Source organism: Panthera onca, chromosome F1 (assembly GCF_046562875.1).
Source record: "Panthera onca isolate mPanOnc1 chromosome F1, mPanOnc1 haplotype 2, whole genome shotgun sequence".
Taxonomy (NCBI): Eukaryota; Metazoa; Chordata; class Mammalia; order Carnivora; family Felidae; genus Panthera; species Panthera onca.
In genome coordinates this window covers 50,726,252-50,747,675 of record NC_138355.1, presented here as the reverse complement: position 1 = coordinate 50,747,675, position 21,424 = coordinate 50,726,252, and the positions used below count along the sequence as shown (strand labels likewise).

The following is a 21,424-nucleotide window of genomic DNA, read 5'->3' as shown; positions in this document are numbered from 1 at the left end:
GAATATCTGGATAGCCTAAAAAAGCACACAGGCCAGTGGTCCTAGCCTTTTCTATATGCAATTTTTATTCAACCTATTTTCATATTGAAAATCAAATCAACCATCACAAATCAACTTTCATAAACCAGTTAACTATCACGCATTATTAAAAATTAATATTCAAAATTATTGCATGTTGGTTGTATGAAATCCTCTTTCATAGTGCTGAGTCAGTACTACAGAGAAAATGCTCTTCATTTAGATCTCTGTTTAAATGTCATCTCTTCAAAGGCATTTTCCATGGCCATCCCATTAAACCTCAGCTCCCTCCATTCTCTTGAGCTGCTTTATTTACAGTTTTGGGGGGTTTTTTTGTCTTTTTTTTATAGTTTTTTAGTTTTTACAGGGTTTTTTTTTTTTTTTTTTTTTATAGTTCTTACTACTACCTGTAGTAGTAGGCTTGCCTATTACCTGTCTCATCACAAGGGCAGGGGCTTGATCTTGTTCGCCAATACATCTTCAGCATCTAGAACAACTCAGATATATGTTGAATACATTATCAAAGAAAAGTTCTCAAGACATTAATATAATCAAGTCAAAAATAAAAAGAAGTACTACTATGCTAGAAGTGGTGAATCCGTCACCTATCAGCCACTGGATTTAGGCCAATTACCCACGAGCTAAGGAAAAGAACAAACTGAAGAACCTGCATGTTTGACTGATCTAGGAATTCATATCAGTTTAAAAAACAAATTCCTCCCCCCAAAGTCAAACTATCCAGTTTGCGCATTTTATTTCTATGCTTTATCCCACACTACTGCAAGCCTGTTAAATATAGCATACCTACATAATGGAATACTAAGCAGCTATTTTAAAAAGATGTAATACAAGCATTACTTTTCAACATGAAAGGTTTGTGGGGAGAAAAGTACGCAACGAAATATTTAATTGTAATTCCGCTTTCATAAAAATAAAGTACCTATTATTACACATGTGAGTGTAATAGTGCTGATTATCTCTGGGTAACAGGATTAGACTTGATTTTCACCATTTTTTTCTTCTTAACATTTTCTCATTTCTCTAAAATAAACATCTCACTTCAGTAAAAAGAAAAACCGTTACTGTGTAAGAATGTAATAATGTGTGTTTTAGTGGATTTACCAGCCTCCTCCTCGAATGCCTTCCTACTCTGCAGAGCCTGGAGAGCTAAAAACTAATTTCCTAGACTCCCTTGCAGAAAGTTAAAAGTAAGGCAGAGGCCATCCGACCTGGTGCTTTACCTATTCTGAGTGGCATCCTTAGCCGTGGAGAGGTTGACTTTTTCTCCAGTTCCAGTGTCTAGTCACTCGGTGACAACACACAGCTGCACCACATTCCTCATTGCCGGACCACAGCTCCCACAGCACGTCCTATCATCAGCAACTCCAATCGTGAACCCCCTGGACTGCTGCGGATGCAGCAGTTCCCCCGATATGGGCGAGGAATAGATGTTTTGCTAGGAGTCCTTTCTGGAGACCCAAACTCGAGCCTGTTCCTCCATACCTTCCAATGACTTTATAAGAAACTAAGTAGTTTCAAAATTCCCAGTATACTCCCCATTCCTCTTCAAATAGCTGGAATGGCCTGTTTCCTGCAAGTAAGTTGTGATACAAAAATGATAAACTGCATATCATGTGCTCTAAAAATAATTTATACTGAACTCTACTCCTGAAACACATATTGTACTGGCATGTTGGCTAAAATTTAAGTTAAAAAAATAAAAATAATTTATATGACATCAATCTATTTTGGAATACGGGGAGGACATGCAAGACTAACACACAAAAACATGCACACATATGGGGAAAAAGGATCACACTAAAATGTCAATGTAGGCATCCCTGATGGTAGAACTATGGGTGATTTAAATTGTATTTTTGCTTATCTTTCTTTAATTTTTTTTAAAGGAAAAACCTTAAAAGCCATTGTTTTTCCTCAAAAGGCACAAAATCTTCTAGAGAAGGAAAAAAATGGAGTAATTTCTGAACACATCTTGAAATGTTTTAGGCAACTAGGTTAACTAAAGTTATTAATCTGCACGTAACACCATATACACACTGAAGTATGGATCATGGTCTAAAGAGGGGAGCAAGTCCCAATGGTTCATGATCTCAGAACAAATATTTGTCTATTCTAGTGGCACAGTCAAGCTGACTGCTCTCTGCTAGAAAAAGGGCAGCTATCTTGGGAACTAAACATATGAGGTGAGACTACCCAGTACTGCAGCTGTTGGCAAGCTTTCTTTGTTTATAATAGCAAAAGTATATTGCTTACAGTTGGCTAGCCATTTTAAAAGGCACACAACAGAATGGAAGTGCTTTCACCTACTGAAGCATTAAATGAGATTTTAGAAAAGAAAGGGCAAAAGTGAAATGAACAAAGAAGACTTTAAATACTTTTTAAAAAAAATTTTTCCACATTAAGTAACATTTATATATTTCTGGATTGCTCTTTATTTGTCTATTTTCTCTACTCACCAGCTTCATGACTTAAGACCCAGACAAAGGCAAGTCATATTTCTTTATTCACTGGCAGACATTACCATGAAGGATCAGATCACAAAGCATTTACAGTCATCAAAGAAGCAGATAAAATAAATCGTTCTTAAGCTATGGAAATTCCTATCAAAGAATTTTATTAGAATTAGATTAATAAGAAAATATCCTTATACCTATTAACACAGTTTTATAAAGCTATTTTTAAATATCATTTGATACTAGTCACTCTTAAAAGCATCTTTCAATGACAAGTTTTTAATTCCTATAAACACTGATTTTGGATCTTTTATGGTTATTGTTTTCTGTGACCTAAGAAACCTATGGCTATCCTCAAGTCACAAAGATATATTCACCCATGTTTCCCCCTAAAAACCTTTGTATTTTAACTAGTACATGAAGGCCTATGATCCATCTCAAATTCATTTTTGTGAAGAATGGGGGAGGGGCGTCTTGGTTCATTTTTTTCCACATATGGATGTTTAGCTGTTTTGGCCTCATCTATTGAAAAGACTTTCCTTGTCTGTCAGATTGCTTTGCTACCTTTGTCAAAAATCAAGTAACCATATAAATGTGGATTTGTTTATAGGCTCTCTCTTGTATTCCACTGATTTAACTGTTAATCCTTATGCTAGAATCACACTGTCTTGATTAATGGATACTACTGACTACAATATTCCTTGTATTGCTTTACAAAATTTGGGCCTCTATAAAACAGGATATATACGGGCACCTGGCTGGCTCAGTCAGGAGAGCATGCGACTTTTGATCTTGGGGTTATGAGTTCAAGCCCCACATTGGGTGTAGAGATTACTTAAAATATCTTAAATACAAAAAAACCAGGATATATAAATTAAGTTGAAATAATTGAATGATCTCAAGATGAGCCTAAAATAATCCTTATGAAATCATTTTCTAAAATTGTATCATGGTTTTGAAAACACTCCATAATTACTGTTGTATCCAGAGCAAAATACATTTATCCACAAACAAATGAGAAACTACAAATTCTTCTTTATTACCTTCAACTGAAATTATGTATGAAAAATATTCATTAACTTTTCTACTCAATTTCCCACCAGATTTTCTCACATTAGTTTTTTAATAATACCACAATGTAGTTAAGTTTTAAAACAATCCTTAAAAAACTCATGTGTTTGAAGCTAGAAGATGAATACACAGTCCCCCTACATATGCTTAAACTTTTCCATAATAAAATGTTAAAAAGTCATGTATCAATTTCAGAAACGTATCTAGAAAAAAAAAAAGTAGATAATTGCCTTTATAAAAAGAAGTTTTATAAAATCTCCTTTAAAGTTTAACTTGGAAAAGATTAGGAGCAAGAATACAATTATTTCATAGAATCAAAAACAAAGCAAATTCCAAAAGCAATTTTAAAAAATCCATTGTCAGCTAACTATACATGGTTCTTGGAAACTATTGGCTACACCAATTTCATTCAAATTGCCATAGAAGGATCCTCCACCATGACATCATATTTTTTTAAAAAGCAGATAGCTTGAATTGTCAAACCTCTGATTTTCTTATAGATACATACAGCTTAGCAGTTTGAAAAATGTTGCCAAACTGAGAGCAACACCGAAAGTCTTGAAAATTTATCATTTGTTCTTAATCTGAAATTCTGTTTTGAAGAATACTCACACCTTCCTAAAATAATTCTATAATACATAAATAAATAACCCCAAACACTTAAAGAAAGTCTGCTAAAATAATTTGGACGTTTATTACTTTTTCTACTGGCAGCAATGAAAATCACTAAAAACTATACTTTTGTCTTTTTCAAATGGTCTGCATTAAAACCATACTTTCTCAAGATAAAATTCAGCTTTAAAATCCTCAAAATGTTTAGATATCAAAGACATATACCAATTTTCTTTTCATGATGAAGAGAAAACAAGAGATCCAGTTTAATCAAGATCTGACATTCATAAATTTTAAGCTTGTAACTGAACTAAGATTAATTTTAACAATTACAGGTAGAGAACATCATTTGTGCAATTTCTAGGTTCATTGTGATAGTATACATCCAGAGAACCAACAGAAGTTCTCAGATCCAATGTCAAATAATGGGATTTGGGCAAGCACTCTCAACATCACTTTTATTTAATATGCACCACATGCACATGATGCAGGTAGGGAAGGAATCCATGCATTAAAGACAAGACAGACTGGTACTACGCCAAACGTGCACTGAGTCAATTGGGATGTTGCTCAAAGTTCTTTATACTTAATGGTTTCCATGAAAATAAGTGCAGAAGCAGAAATGTGGACACATCCCAAAGCATCTTCTTCATTTGGTTTCCTGCACTTTCTTTGCATTCTGTTTTTCTTTTGCCTAGAAGTTAAAGATTGTATTCTATAAAATCTTAAAAGTCCATTTTAGGTCACATTAAAATTTGTGTAAGAGGGTATCCTTAAGTTAAAAAGATTGAAACGCATCGTTTTTAAGATTTCTAGAGCATTATCTTTCATAACTCGAGACTTACAACAAACTACTGCGGACAAATTATAGTTATGCTTTACCCTCAGTAAAAAAGGATCATGTTTGGTTTGTAGTTCTTTCCTATCTGAAGTTAAAATGTATTATTATAATGATCTAAAAATACATAATTACTAATTCCATAAAATCATACTCATTCATAAATATTTCAAAACAATATATTTACATATGTGTCCATTTCTCATTCAAATTGAGTAAAAGAAAAATCTTACATTAGTTTCTGCATATTCGAACAAATGAGTTTAACATCTCACTAAAGGATTATGTATCTGTAGTATTGATAAACTTTATTTATACAACCCAAAAAATGCTCTCACACTTTATTTCATTTATCCTCATAACAATTAGATAGCTTGAACCCAGTAATTCTATTTTATTTTCAGCAGATGAAGAAGACAGAGCTTACAGATAACAAACTTGACCTAAGTCACACAGCTAGAAGAAAATAAAACCTCGAGAGGTCAAAGACACCTGTTCTACAGCAGTGCTTTTCAATGTACATACCAATAACCTGGGGTCCCTATTATAATACAAACTGATTCAAAAAAATAACTGAGGTTCTAAGTTTCTAACAAATTCTCATATGATACCAATTCTGCTGGTCCTCAAATGATACTTTGAGAATAATTCAGAGTACTAGAATATAATATTCTTTCCACTATGCCACTTGAATCAGAAAGGAACAAATAGAGTTTTGCTATTATACAACTAAGAAAAAAACGTCCTTAGATTAAAAAATAGGGTAATTAGGACAATTACAATCTTTTTTATAATTCATTAGGTAGGGGTGCCCTTGTGGCTCAATAGGTTAAGTGTCCGACTTGGGTTCAGGTCATGATCTCACACAGTTTGAGTTTGAGCCCCACAACGGGACTCTGTGCTGACAGCTCAGAGTCTGGAACTTGCTTCAAATTCTGTGTCTCCCTCTCTCTCTACCCCTCCCCCACTCACACTGTTTCTCTCTCTCTCTCTCTCTCTCTCTCTCTCAAAAATAAGCATTTAAAAAAATTATAATGCATTAGGTAGTATAATTATTATACAAATAGTGTATTTTATTATGATAAAATAGAGTGCTATGACTTAGAATATTAAGAGGAAATATGTTATGTGTATCATATAAAATAAAACTGCTGGGGTGCCTGGGTGGCTCTGTCAGTTAAGTGTCCGACTTCAGGTCAGGTCATGATCTCACGGTTTCTGAGTTCAAGCTCCACATCAGGCTCTGTGCTGACAGCTCAGAGCCTGGACCCTGCTTCAGATTCTATGTCTCCCTCTCTCTCTGCCTCTCCCCCACTTGTGCTCTCTCAAAAATAAATAAAATGTAAAATAAAACTGCTTGCATGAACATTTTTAGTTAACAAGCATAACTTGTAATTTGATATGTATACAATTTTTACAATAGAAATTGTTTCCAAATAATGAAAATACAATTCAACTTCAGATATAATTTGAAATTAAAATACATATTTTTTCCTTATTGACCCCTGAATATATAGAATGTTTAGTTGGATTAACAAAAATAAATTTATAGTTTATGACATAAACTTTATAACATAATTAAATGAGCAAAGACATAATGCAGAGCGTGTCCATATAATTATTAAAATATATAATTCAGATAAAATTAAGAAGAAGTTAAGTAAGTTTTATAACTATGTATTTTTAGGTTACATCCTGAGCAGTGTTTATGTAATGTATATTCAACGCCTCAGATAAGAGTAGAAGCCTTATGTAACAAAAGTGCTTATAAGCCAAGATCTTAACCTAATTCATTATAGCCATATGCCCTTGGAACAAAGTCTTGATCTTTTCTTTATTATTCTGTAAAACAAAAAGATTTCCAAACCCAAACACTTTCATGCCATCACAGGCTATAAGCAACTATCTCAGTTACTCTGAGATCTGATCCTGGACAGGTTTGGCATTCAGCATCACTGCTGAGAGTAGTCTCATCTTTCCTGTTTGGTTCCTTCTACCCCTTTTATGCTTTGTTCCTTTATTCTACTTTCCCTTGGCATGGGGGTTTGGGGGGGGGGGGAGGGGAGGAGCATTTCAACTTACTAATTTCTTAGTTAACTTCAACTTATCCATTTCTGAATTCTACATGTAATTTTTCTTAGAAGTATTACCATTAAGCATTTATCACTATTAAAGCCCTTGTATATAATTATAAAATCTCATCTTTATTCTTTCATTTGTAACATTAGCAGAAAGTGATATTCAATATGATACAATAACTCCTTTTTTCAAAATAAGATGAACAAAATATATTTGTGCTTAAGGAAGCGGACTTATTGGTAGACAATAAGCATTTGATTCTAACTACAGATTTAAAATTTTGTGGATGTGAAACTTCAAGGGGCATAGCTATTTAGGAGCCCCGCTGTGCTCCCCCCTGATCTTCAGCATGAATTTATTCTGGCACCTATCAGAACAATTCTATTCAACACGATACTATAGTTGTTTATTCCTTGCCCCAACTATATCATGAGGGAAGAGGGAAGACATCTCTAGACCTTAAGAGAGGTCCAGGAATAAAGCTGCAACTAGATAAATGATGAATGATTTTAAAATTTCAAAAATTTTTGTCAAGTAATGCATCTGAATTCCTTTAGGGGATACTCCTTAAAGGATATATTCCTTTAGGGGAATCCCTTAGGGGATAACAGATATTGCATATACACGAAGAATAAATGTAACCTCAATATTGCTTATGCAATATTATTAATCAAAAAACAGTTGGAAGAAAGAGGCAAGAGGTAGAGGATCAATAACTACCCCCTCAAAAAAACAGATGCAAACACAAGAACACACTGAGCTGGTGTTACACCAACACCAGACGCTCATGCTGCCACCCTGTGTCCAAACTAACGTCAACTCAGAAATTACAGTTCCAATGGAAAAGCTGAAAAGCTGTTCCAACTACGCTTTCAAAAAACTCTGGGAATATATGGTCATTAAAATCAAACAAGAATGGTCGTTTTCCTAATTTGCACCAAAAAGTTTATTCACAGATCAGTTTTGAAGCAAAATACATACATATTAAATTTCCCTAATAAACATTTGTCTGGCCTTTAATAACATTTATGTATATTTAGAATCTGATGTAACATGTTTAACATAACAGCCTACATATTAATATTTTAATATTTTTAATAGTGAAATATTTCATAGTGTTGCATGCAAAGAACACACTATTTGTTCGAAGTACTATGGAGGTACTTCGGAGACTCACAGAATCCTAATTGTTAATCTGAAAATCTAAAAATCAGTTTCCCATCTTACACTTTTATAGCTTTAATACCCTGGGATACATGAATAGAAAACCTATATGGAAAAGAGAAGATTGAGGGTGCCCTGGGTGGTGGCTCAGTCGATTAAGTATCCGACTCTTGGTTTTGGCTCAGATCATGAACTCACGGTTCCTGAGATTGAGCCCCGAAATGGGCTCTGTGCTGACAGTGCAGAGCCTGCTTGGGATTCCCTCTCCCTCTCTCTCTCTCAAAATAAATAAATAAACATTTTTTTTTAATTTTTATTTTTTAACGTTTATTTATTTTTGAGACAGAGAGAGACATAGCATGAACAGAGGAGGGGCAGAGAGAGAGGGAGACACAGAATCCGAAACAGGCTCCAGGCTCTGAGCGGTCAGCACAGAGCCCGACGCGGGGCTCGAACCCACGGACCGTGAGATCATGATCTGAGCCGAAGTCGGACGCTTCACCGACCGAGCCACCCAGGCACCCCAATAAACATTTTTTTAAAAAGGGGAAGACTTAGCAGTTTTCTGCAATAATTTGTGTACTTAGTGCTAAAAGCAGAAGCACACGTTTCAGGATCTGGGTAATAAGGTATACACAAAAACCATAACTTTCACTTCGTATCATTTAAAATTTAAAATTTATGATGATATAAAAAAGCTGGGTTGAAATGTATCTTTGCTTCATACTTCAATTTTTTTTTTTTTAACGTTTATTCATTTTTGAGAGACAGAGAGAGATACAGCATGAGCGGGGAAGGGGCAGAGAGAAGGAGACACAGAATCTGAAACAGGCTCCAGGCTCTGAGCTGTCAGCACAGAGCCTGATGCGCGGCTCGAACTCACAAACCGTGAGATCATGACCTGAGCCAAAGTTGGACGTTCAACCCACTTGAGCCACTCAGGCGCCCCTCTTTGCTTCATACTTTAAAATTAATAAGAAACACATACCTACCATGTGCTCTGCCCTTAAGTTAATGATCCAAAATGTTATTTGCCTAGTACTGTCTTCTCAAAGTGTTTCTCAAAACGTGGTACACAAACAAGCTGCATTAGAGTCACTTGGGGTAACTCTAATTAAAGATTTCTTCCCCTATATCAGAATATCTGGGGAGGGGCCAGGTAACATGTATTTTAAAGAGTATCCAGTGATGGTCACTTTTAGAAACACTGATTTACAGTATAAACTTAAAAACAATTTAATTGCATTGCATTTATTCAATAAATATTTAAGTGCCTTGTTCTGAAGATAAAAATCTTAGAAATCAGAATTTTTCACAAACCTTTGTTAGTTTTTCTTCAGCGGAAAGAATACTAGCTTAGGAATGAATACAAAAAACCCATTTCTTAGTCTAGGCTATGGTTATTTTTTCCCCCTTCAATGTCCATTCCAGTTTTAAATTCATCGATAATTCAAATTTTTCTTAAACTAAAGAACAAAGAATCTATTATCTCAATTATTAACATTAAAAATTTGCTTTCAGAGGCACCTGGGTGGCTCAGTCAGTTAAGCGTCCAACTTCAGCTCAGGTCATGACCTTGCAGTTCATGAGTTCAAGCCCTGAGTCAGGCTCTGCTGACAAGCTCAGAGCCTGGAGCCTGCTTCAGATTCTGTGTCTCCCTCTCTCTCTGTCCCTCGCCTGCTCACATGCTGTCTTTCTCTCTCAAAAATAAATAAACATTAAAAAATATATATATTTTTTAAAATGTTGCTTTCAGCTTAAAGAAAGGAAATGTTTTAAATTTTATTCTAATAGGTACATTCTGAGTTCGTAACACTAAGGATTCTGGAAGGCTAAAGCAGTAGGGCAATTCCTTATTTTTATTTTACAATATCAGGTTGAATTAATGCTTAGCTAGAATATAAAACAATAGGAGAAAGCCAAAAAAATAAAATAAAAATGCTTCAACAAATTTCACCTCTACTCAAGCCAAAAAAAAAAAAAAAACAAAACAAACAAACAAACAAACAAACAACACAACACTGTTTTGGGGGAATCTAAATCTAATAAGTATTCACCAGTAACTTACCTTTTCTACTAGTGGTATTAACTGCTGGTGTTCTGCTAAAGTCTTTAATAATTCCATAATGAAAGGCAGATAATTATGCTTCCTTCTGATATTTTCGATCTGAAAGTAAAACAAATATCAAAACACACTAACTTTACATTTCTACTAAGTTCCTAATATTGTAATTTTTGCATCCTACTCAATAGAAATGGGAAAAAAATCTTCCATTCTCATGACAAAAAATATTAGAAATAATGAGATTATATCCCCACTGAGAATAAAGACTAATACAATAAAAAATACGAGGAGTTTCTTGGGTTATGGTTTCCCACCCTTGGCTTCGCAAATAGCTGAGGCTTTTAAAAGTCTAAAATTATTTATGAAAACTTAACTTATGAAAGCAAACTTAAGGCCCACGTGGTAAATTAACTTGCGATTTGCTACTATAACTATGCAAATAATCAGGAAAGCCTAATGAAAGCAGCTTTATTCTGTGATCAAGAATAATTTTTCTCTGAATTACTTTTAATCAAAATAGGGTGGACTATAGGGAAAGACCTGTACTTCAAAGGAAAACTATGCATTGTCTAGGACACCTCTCCCAAGTTACCCAATTTGAGTTTTTCACTGCCATTAAGCTATTAAATATTCTGTCTAGCAATTTATTTCCCTTCTCCCGTAGAGAAAAGTTTCCATCTTTAGTAAATTCATTTCAATATTCCTTCAGATAAACTTGAGCTTCTTGACTTCTCACTTGAACTACCTGTGACATCTTACAGGTTCCTCAAATTAAATAATGAATTTAATAAAATCTTAACATATGCTCATTTTATATCAGTAGGAGAATCATTTTACCTTTTGGAACAAAGCATTCTCCAACAGTGTAGCAGGTAGAGATTCTGAAAACCAAGTGTGTGTTTTACTTTAGGCTAATATTAAAACTTGGTTAATTATGGAATAACCCTGCATAAGAATGCATAAGTGGTGGGTAGTTATTTTGTGTACCACATAAAATGGAAGATAAACATTCAAGCTTTTATTCCTTACCTCCCTGTCTCTATGAACTTGGCCCACCTTTTTCCTGCCTGGAATACTCGAGCCAGGCCCTACTTCCAACTAAAGAAATCTTACTAGTTCCAGGTTCATTTATTTTATTTAACAGTTATTTGTAGACTGTTAAATATGATGCAAAGCACTATGCTAACACTGTGATGATCAATTAAAAATTTTAAAAAAGACAATCCTTGCCTTCAAAGTGAGATTCAAATGAAAACCAATGCTTTTCCTACTATGATACACATGAGAAATAATATAACTATCATTTCCAAACTCATGCAAAATTCAGAGCTCCCTTCACACTTTTTACTGTCTCTGAAAAAAGCTTATCAGATTGCAAATGAAGGAGAATGACATTATTAAAGATCACATTGCTTTATATTTGCCTTTCAATTACATAAATGTTTGCCATAATTAAAATTAAATCAAAAAAATTTTAACAGCCTGAAAAACTAAAAAGGAAAATAAAACAAATGAACCCAACTGTGTACCAAATTGGTGATAGAATCACACCAAGAGAAAATTTTCTGAAATAACTTTAAAAACACAGTAATTTAATTATATATCCAAAATGGGATATATCCTAAGAAAAAACTTTTCAGTTGTTATTAATGCTACTTACTACTATTGCTGTTTCTGTACCTTTATATATATACACTTATATATACTTATAAATATATGCACATGTTATATATATATAGCATAAGGCAAATAATTATTTGCTTATACATGAATATACTATATATATATACAGCATAAAGCAAATAAGTAATTACGTTAATATTGTTAGGAATCAAGATTTTCAGCTTAAGAGAAGAAATGTGAGGTGCCTGGGTGGCTCAGTCAGTTGAGCACCCGAGTCTTGATTTTGGCTCAGGTCATGATCTCAGGATTCACGGGATGGAGCCCCACATAGGGCTCTGCGCTGATAGCACGGAGCCTGCTTGGGATTCTCTCTCTGCCCCTCCCTTACTCATGTATGTAGTCACATGCTTTCTCTCTCTCTCTCTCTCTCTCTCTTTCTCTCTCTCAAAATAAGCATTTAAAAAAGAGAGAGAGAGAAGATGCAAATAGTTAATTTCAAGTATAAAGCCATTTAATTCTTTCTTTTTTTTTAAGTAGGCTCCACATGCAACATGGGTCTTGAACTCATGACCCTGAGATCAAGAGTCCCATGCTCTACCAGCTGGGCAAACCAGGCACCCCAAGTCCTTTAATTCTAAATTTGAATACTGAATTCACATTATATTTTCTCTTCAAACTAAAACAAGCAGCAAACAAAAATGTATTTCTTAGCTCTGAAAAGGCCTAGACATAATGACCAATTGGTATCACTGTGTACCCAAAGAGTGGTTTCTAAATACCATTTCCCAACAATAGGACACAGAGCTTCTTGAAAAAATGGCTAATCCAAGTCTGAAGCAGGAGATCTACAAGGTGATTCTGAAACATCTAGTCATGCTAGAAAGCAAGGAAACTATCAGAGATGACGAGAATCCCATCAAAAGAATTTAGGAGACGGCCTGAAGTTGATCCTAATGGCCAAAGATGAAATAATCTGATCATCCATAACTGCAGTGAACTGAAGCATCAAATCAGTTAAAAAATCTGTTCATAACAACACTTCAAAAAAAAAATTAAAAAGAAAGAAATCTCACTAGTTACCTTTGTGGGGTGCCACGGAATCAACTAATTATTCTGAAAACTAGTAATTGATGGGGGAAAACAATCAAGTATTCAATATACTTTCATGTTAAAATATACTACTCTATATTAAAACAATAAAGGAACAAATAAAAGGAAAACATACCTTATATCTTTTTAGTTTCTGTACTTCTTCTTCAATAAGCATCTGATTTTTGGCAACCTCTGACTGAATAGCACTTAACATATTATTACCCTGATCTGTATCCATGGGTTCCTCCTTAGGGTAAAGAAAAAGAAACACCATACCCTAATGATTGAGGCTTGAGTCCAAAATATTTTAAAATTATACACATAGTACAATTATTTCCAAATTTTACTCTTAATATTGGTGACAGAATTCCAGCCTACTAACTGCAATATTAAAGGACAAAAGCCCTAAGTAGTACCATCCATATTTCTATGTTCTACAATAACACATATGCATTTTTAACTAAAAACAATCTATACTGCAATATGCTGTGTTGCTATAATCTTTTGTTCAGCTATAAAATAAATATGCTTAAATATGTTCTTAAGAATATGGGATCAAAGAATGTAAAAAAGGTACTATTACTAATTATCTTCTCCAATCATATTTACTATAGAAAGATAATCAATCATATAGGCTAGTAAAGATTACATGTATCTAAATGTACCCAAGTAATTCTTTGAGAAATATATTCTAACTTGCTTAATTATATAATGAAATTAGTTAATTGCTAATACTTATATCCATTTAATATTTGTTTTAAGTGGCTTACATATATCATCTCATTTAATCCTCACAACAGCCTTATAAGGTAAATACTATTTTCATTTGACCTTAAGAAACTGAAGCACAAAGAAATATTCCAATTCATGCATCCATTAAGTGACAAAGCCAGGAGCTGAATCTAGGCAACCTGACTCCATAGTGTATTCTCTTAATCACCACTCGGGACACTTGATTAAATCAGGAAGGAAGGAATGAGGAAAGAGAAGGAGGTAGGGAGGGAGGGAAAGAGAGAGAGAGAGAGAGAGAGAGAGAACAAAGGAAGTAGAGCAAGAAAGAAAGATAAAGAATACTTTCCCTAAAATAACTAAACTAGAACTTTGCACTTAAAAACATGGCCAAAAGGGGTGCCTGGGTGGCTCAGTTGGTTAAGCCTCCAACTTCGGCTTAGGTCATGATCTCATGGTTCGTGGGTTCAAGCCCCGCATCAGCCTCTGTGCTGACAGCTCAGAGCCTGGAGTCTGCTTCAGATTCTGTCTCCCCCTCTCTCTGCCCCTCCCCCACTCATGCTCTGTCTCTCCCTCAAAAATAAATAAATGCTTAACAAAAAAAAAAAAAATTTTAAACATGGCCACAAACCTCAGCAAGTTGTCTTTGTAACTCTGCTATCTTCTGTTCATATATCATTTTTCTGTCAGACACAATGGCCATTAAGTTAAATCGAATTTCACCTTCACTGTACCTACAAAAAAGTTAAAGTTTATAATGTAATAAAGAATTGTAACACTATTACAATTAAAATAATCTATTGTGATTACCCTATGGCTCTCTAGGATAAACACAAATCTATCAACGGCTAACAATGAAAATAGACATTTAAAAAAGGCTTTCATATATGAAAGGGTACAACTGCAGTAAAAAAAAAAAAAAAAACAAAAAACCAACAAAAAACACCTAGCTAAATTTAATCACAAACTTTTAAATGTTCTGACCTCAGAAAAAAATAACTAAACTAAGACCTCACATTTGTTAGATTAATTATACTGGCATTTTTATGGTAATTAACCACATTCCTAACTTACACTTTTTTCTAAATCATTATATAGTTGCTATTTTTAATTAATATATTTTTAAATTTCACTTTATACTTTATATTTCATTATAAATAAGTTGTGAAATATTTATGTATTTTATTAATGTGATTATATCCTGTTGTAAAACTTCCGAATGCTATTTTCGCTACTCTGATACCAGAGTATCACAATGATATAAGCTTGTTGATGATAGGGATTGACAGTAGAAAAATTACTGCCAATATTACATGAATGGTGCTTATTCAAGATGTATATAGAAAATGTAAGCCTGTCTTTACATTATTCACCTCTAACATTTTCTCATACAAAATTCTATCCACTGGAAAGCACATAGCCCAATATAACCTATAGTGCTTTGAACTACGTACAAATGTTGTTTATAAAACTGCTATGGAACTTCCATTTCCCTATTCCTCCCACTAAGAAAATAACAAACTAAAACACTAGACATAATATATACATGTATATATGTATACATATATATACATATATATACGTATATATACATATATATACATATATATACGTATATATACATATATATATATATATATATGTATATATATATATTTTTTTTTTTTAAAGGCAAGGAAAAATGAAAATTCTGAAAGGTGGAGAGAAGGCAGGCAAGCTAGGGAACCAGGACCCAAAAATGACACAGTGGTACACTCCTTGAGTTATCTCATTTGCCTTCGTATATCCTAGACTTGGAGAAGAAGCCAGCAACCAAGAAATGCCAACAGGCACAGACCAAAAAGAAGTACCAAAAAAAGTCTGCTCTTTCTTATCCAAATCGGAAAGGGGCAATTCATGAGACAGAAAACCTTTAGACAATAACCACTCTACCAGAGCTAAACACAGTGGAAAAACTGTGGCCCCAACCCTATCTACAGCAAAGGCTGAGCAGGGAGATGGGACTTTCATCCCTGTGGGTGTAATGACACCTATGTGCAGTGTCCAGAGGAGACCAAATGGGAAGCCAAGTGGGAAGTCACTACCATACCATGGTGAAGAAGCCTCCCCCACTTTAGCGACAGTGAAGCCACATAGCAAGCAGTAACAAGGCAAACCCAGCCAGGGTGGTATCAGCAGATACTCTTTTAGGGGCCAGAACTCCCATCCCTGCCTAGCATAACAAGGAAACCCTCCCACCTTAGGTATCAATGGAGGGACAGTGAGGAACCTGAATTTCTACTCCCACCTGCAGTAATGAGGTAGCATCCCTGATATACCCTGCCAGAGCAGTGCCCATATAAACCAGCTTAACAACAAGTTTTATTATACAGAGTCCAGACACTTATATAAAACCCCAAATGTCCAGGTTTCAATCTATAATCATTTGTCATATTAAAAATGATGAAAATCTCAACGTGACTGAAAACACTAATCAAAAATAAAAAAGCAAGACTGGCTATATTACTATGAGATAAAGTAAATTTCAAAACAAAGAAAATTACTAAAAAGGGACATTATGTAATGATAAAAAGATCAATCCACCAAGAAGAAATGGCAACAAATGTTTGTAACTCCAAACAACAGACCTGCAAAATATGTAAAGGAAAGCTGATAAAACTGATAAAGCTGATAAAATCCTTGGGGCACCTGGATGGCTCAGTCAGTTAAGATCTGACTCTTGATTTTGGCTCAGGTCATGATCTCACAGCTATGAGATCGAGCCCCATGTCAGTCTCTGCACTGAGCTTCGAATTTCCTCTCTCTCTCTCTGTCCCTCCCCAGCTTGTGTATATGCGCACGCTCTCTCTCTCTCTTTCTCTCAAATAAACATTTTTAAAATTTTTTTTAAAAGTAGACAAATCCATAACTGCCCTTATTTGCATATGGCATGATTATCTGTGTAGAAAATGCCAAGGAACTCATAAAAAAACCTTCTAAAGCTGGTGGGTAAGATCAGCAAGGTCAAAGGATACAAGAAAAAGAAAGAAAATAATCAACTGTGTTTCTACATATTAACAATGATCAAAGAAATCCTATTATTTGTAATCACTCAAAAGACTAAGAAATGCTTGGCTGTAAATCTGACAAAACATGTACAGGATTTGTATGCTGAAAACTACAAAATGCTGATGAAATGAATTAGAGAAGATCAAAGTTAATAGAGAGACATACCATGTTCATAAACTGGAAGACTCATCATAGAAAAGACGCCATTTCTCCCCAAATGGATATAAATGTTTGACACAATTCCTAACCAAATCCCAGCAAGAATTTTTATAGATATGAACAAGATTATACTAAAATTTATATGAGAAGACAGAGGAACTATAAAAGCTGAAACAATTTTGAAGAAAAAGAATAAAGTTGTAGGTGTCAGTTTATCTGATTTTGAGACTTATAATATAGCTAGAGTAATCAACACTGTGTAGTACAGGGGCATGTAGGTGGCTCAGTCAGTTAAGCATCCAACTCTTAATTCTGGCTCGGGTCATGATCTCACAGTTCGTGGGATCAAGCCCCATGCTGGGCTCTGTGCTGTCAGACAGGCTCTGCACAGAGCCTGCCTGGATTCTCTCTCTACCCCCCTACTCTGCCCCTCCCCCACTCATGCTTGCACTCCCTCCGCCTCTCTCAAAATAAACATTCAAAAAATTAAAAATAAAGGTGAAAAAAGACTGTGTAGTACTGGCAAAGAGCAAATAGGTCAACAGAACAGAGTAGTGAACCCAGAAATACCCAACACAAATATACTCAAACTGGTTTTTTACAATTCTACCCAAATTTCTACAGGAAGGACAGCCTTTTCAACAAATGGTGCTAGAGCAACTGGACATGCATAGGCAACAAAATGAACTTAGACTTACTTTACAACATATACAAAAATTAACTCAAAGTAGATCACAGGCTTAAATGTAAACTGTTAAAATATAAACTTTTTAGAAAAAAAGACCAAGAGAAAATCTTTAGGATCTATGGCTAGACAAAGAATTCTTAGACTTGACAACAAAAATACAACTCATAGTAGAAAAGATTCATAAATTAGACTTCACTGAGATTAAGAGCTTTTGCTCTGTGACAGACTGTGTGGGAGAATTAGGGGACAGGTTACACACTAGGACAGAATATTTTCAGGCAATGTGTCTGATGAAGGACTAGTACTATCCAGAGTATGTAAAGAACCTCAAGGCTCAACAGTCAAAAAAAAAAAACACACACACACACAATCCTATTACAAAATAGGCAAAAATCATGGAAAGATTTTCAACATCATTAGTCATTAGAGAAATGCAGATCAAAGCCACAATGAGACATCACTATCCACCTACTAGAAGGGCTAAAATAAAAAGTTTTGACAAAACCAAATGCTAGTAAGGATGCGGAGAAACTGGATCACTCATACATTGCTGGTGGGAATGTAAAATGGTACAGCCACTCTGGGAAAGAGTTTGGCAGTTTCTTAAAAAATTAAACATGCGGGGCGCCTGGGTGGCTTGGTCGGTTGGGCGTCCGACTTCGGCTCAGGTCATGATCTCACGGTCGGTGAGTTCGAGCCCCGCGTCGGGCTCTGTGCTGACAGGTCAGAGCCTGGAGCCTGTTTCAGATTCTGTGTCTCCCTCTCTCTCTGCCCCTCCCCTGTTCATGCTCTGTCTCTCTGTCTCAAAAATAAATAAACGTTAAAAAAAAAAAAAAAAAATTAAACATGCATTTACAACTCAGCAATGGCACTCTTGGGCATTTATCCCACAGAAATGAACTTCTGTTCACACAAAAATCTGTACAAAGGTTTACTGCAGCTTTATTCATAATAGCCAAAAACCGAAAGCAAGCCACATGTCCTTCAATGGGTAACTGGACAAAAAAAAAAAAAAAAAGGTATATCCATACCATAGCTATTACCCATCAAGAGAAAAGACTGAACTACTTTTAACAACCTGGATAAATCTCCAGAAAATTGTGCTGAGTGAAAGAAGCCAGTCCAAAAAGTTTATATATCGTATGATTCCACTTATACAACATTCTTTAACGGACAAAAAATTATAAAACTAGGGATTAAGGAGGCAGGAGGAGTGGCAGCAGAGGGAAGCATCGGTGGCTCTAAAAGAGGAAATCCTTGTGGTAATTAAATCATTCTATACCTCGACTATATCAATGTCAATATTCTGGCTGTTGACACTGGACTAGTTTTGCCAGATGTTACCACTGCGGGTTAAGGGTGCATGGGATCTCTCTGTATTATAGTTATAACTGAATATGAATATATAATTATCTCAAAATAAAAGTTTTAATTTGATAAAAAAAATAGATGCCTAAAAACAAAACTCTACAAAACTATACAAAATATCTAAATGGAGATCTGCATGTCTAACTTTTATAAAGATGACATATTACTATGTAGAATTTAGAGATTTCTTCTTGAACACATTAATCCAATCCAAAGTAGATGTTCAACAAGCATTGTTAAAATAATAATAAAAGTTGAAAAAATAAGTTTAAATTCCAGAATACTATGCTAGTAAGATTAACTGAGCATTTACTTTTGTATCCTTTTTTCTATGACTGGCCTCACTGCGCTGATCCAGTCATCTTGATTGCATGCACCTAGAAAGAAATTTGAAAGCAATTAAATCAAATAAAATCAATATTAAAATTATTTCAAAAGTTAGTCTAAAAGATCTTTTTATAAAAATTTTGGCAAATTCAGGATGGTAAAAATCCTTTTAGGATTAACTATCCTTATAAGCTTAACTATGTTAAGCTTCAATTCTTATTTTCTTAGTAATGGTAAGGGTAAAAAGCATTAATATAATTTGCATTACCACATTATTGTGTCACTTAGTAAGTGCTGAACAACTGTTCAAAAAGGTCACGAATCAGGAAGTTATCCTATTAAAATTCACAACTTCGTGAAATAAGAATAACTACCTCCATTTTAGTGATAAAACTGACAGCAAAGAAAAATCATCATCATACTAGTAGCAAAATAATCCTGACTCCCAACCATAATAACTATAAATTAAAAACTGAAATTCACACATAATGCAAAACCAATTTTATCCAGTTGTTTTAATCCTCTTTTTCATCTTAAGTTTTAGCATAGCTACCAGTTTTATAGCAAAACTGACTGTTCTGTTTGATCTTTTGCTTCCTTTATATTTGATAGGGTCTAAGGAACACAGAATGAGTGACCAGATAGAAGCCAACAGAGAAAATGTAGAGATGAGCAACATGTCCTTCCTGTGTTATTTAACTTCATAAAGTAATGAAAAACTTAAGACTGATGACATTATACTACCTCACAGTTACCTTCCCCTTCAAAATCTAAGCAGTACTGTGGCTAAAATGAAGGAGAATACCCAATCTTTTTTCCTTGTCAAAAGTGAAATACCAGGAACAGGAACCAGAGTACCTAAATCAATCGGTCCTTCTCTTAATCCATCTAATTCATACAATCTTCCGTTTACAGGAACATAACTGACAAAATGAAAAGCATCTTCTTCTTTTGCAGACGTCTTTGCATCAAATTCAAACATTTGCTGTCTACAGTGAAGAAAAAAATAGTGAGACACAGACAAGCATGAAAGAAAGTGTTTATTTAACAAAAAGTCTCTTTACCTGGCAAAACTGTTGTGTACTTGTCGAATCACATCTGAATTGCTCAGTGCCAAACCTTTCATCTAAAATAATTTTTAAAGTAGCCTATTAAAAAAAGAATTATCACAAACTATCAAAAATGGAGCATTTTAGGAATAATATGATTATACTCACAGCTGCATCAAAACTTTGTGAAAATTCTTTAAACTCTGACAATGTCTCTCCTAAATGGACATCTTGATGGGTACAGTTCAGTAACACACTGACTATAGCTTGGGTAGCACAAGCATTGTTAATAACCTATAAAATATAAAAGCAAAATATTATAAATTTATGGTTTAAAAAGCAGCTTTTAAATGATGACAATGCCCTCCAAAATATGAATAAAGCTAATAGTTTTCAAAATTTATTTCATATAGTCTTAACATAAGCATAATAAATATGTCTAATTCGGGCACCTGGGTGGCTCAGTCAGTTGAGCATCCAACTTTGGCTCAGATCATGATCTCACAGTTTTTGAGTTAGAGCCCCACGTCAGGCTCTGTGCTGACAGCTCAAGAGCCTGGAGCCTGCTTCGGATTCTGTGTCTCCCTCTCTCTCTGCTCCTCCCCTGCCTGTGCTTGCTTTCTCTCTCTCTTTCTCTCTTTCAAAAATAAATAAACATTTTTAAAAAAAAAATTTAAATAAACATGTTTAATTCCATTCTAATATATTTTTTAGGAATTTACTGCAATTCTGCAGTTGAGAATTCTAGGAAACCAAATAAACTCAGAACATCAAGAAACCAATCCAGTTAGGGTAGCAAGGCCAATCTTTCCTGATCTAAACTCAGCTGATGAAACCAACAGAACTTGTCTTCCCTCCTATTTACGTCTTCCTACATTCATTTCTACCTATCCAAATTTAACCCATATTTCAGTACCCAGCACAAGCTCCAACTTACCTATGTGGCTTTTAGAGAAATTATCCAACAACTGCTATTTCTACCCTTCTTTGATTTCCTAAAAAGGATATACATTGTCCACG

The 21,424-nt window shown here is 34.5% G+C and overlaps 1 protein-coding gene across 4 annotated transcripts in view; it reads right to left on the bottom strand.

Moving 5' to 3' along the window:
* Window positions 1-2,524: 2,524 nt before the first annotated feature.
* Window positions 2,525-21,424, bottom strand: part of UCHL5 (ubiquitin C-terminal hydrolase L5) — a 41,753-nt gene continuing 22,853 nt past the window's right edge. Inside the window, exons 4-11 of one of the 4 annotated variants that reach the window (XM_060644339.3) lie at window positions 20,573-20,698; window positions 20,420-20,481; window positions 20,214-20,344; window positions 19,342-19,405; window positions 14,397-14,499; window positions 13,170-13,283; window positions 10,325-10,423; window positions 2,525-4,869 (exon numbers count right to left, since the gene is read on the bottom strand). In XM_060644339.3, the coding sequence (XP_060500322.2) occupies window positions 4,825-4,869; window positions 10,325-10,423; window positions 13,170-13,283; window positions 14,397-14,499; window positions 19,342-19,405; window positions 20,214-20,344; window positions 20,420-20,481; window positions 20,573-20,698 (744 nt within the window). In that variant the 3' untranslated portion in view covers window positions 2,525-4,824. The remainder of the gene's footprint in view (window positions 4,870-10,324; window positions 10,424-13,169; window positions 13,284-14,396; window positions 14,500-19,341; window positions 19,406-20,213; window positions 20,345-20,419; window positions 20,482-20,572; window positions 20,699-21,424) is intronic. The other 3 variants (XM_060644340.3, XM_060644341.3, XM_060644342.3) reach the window with 3 other exon arrangements.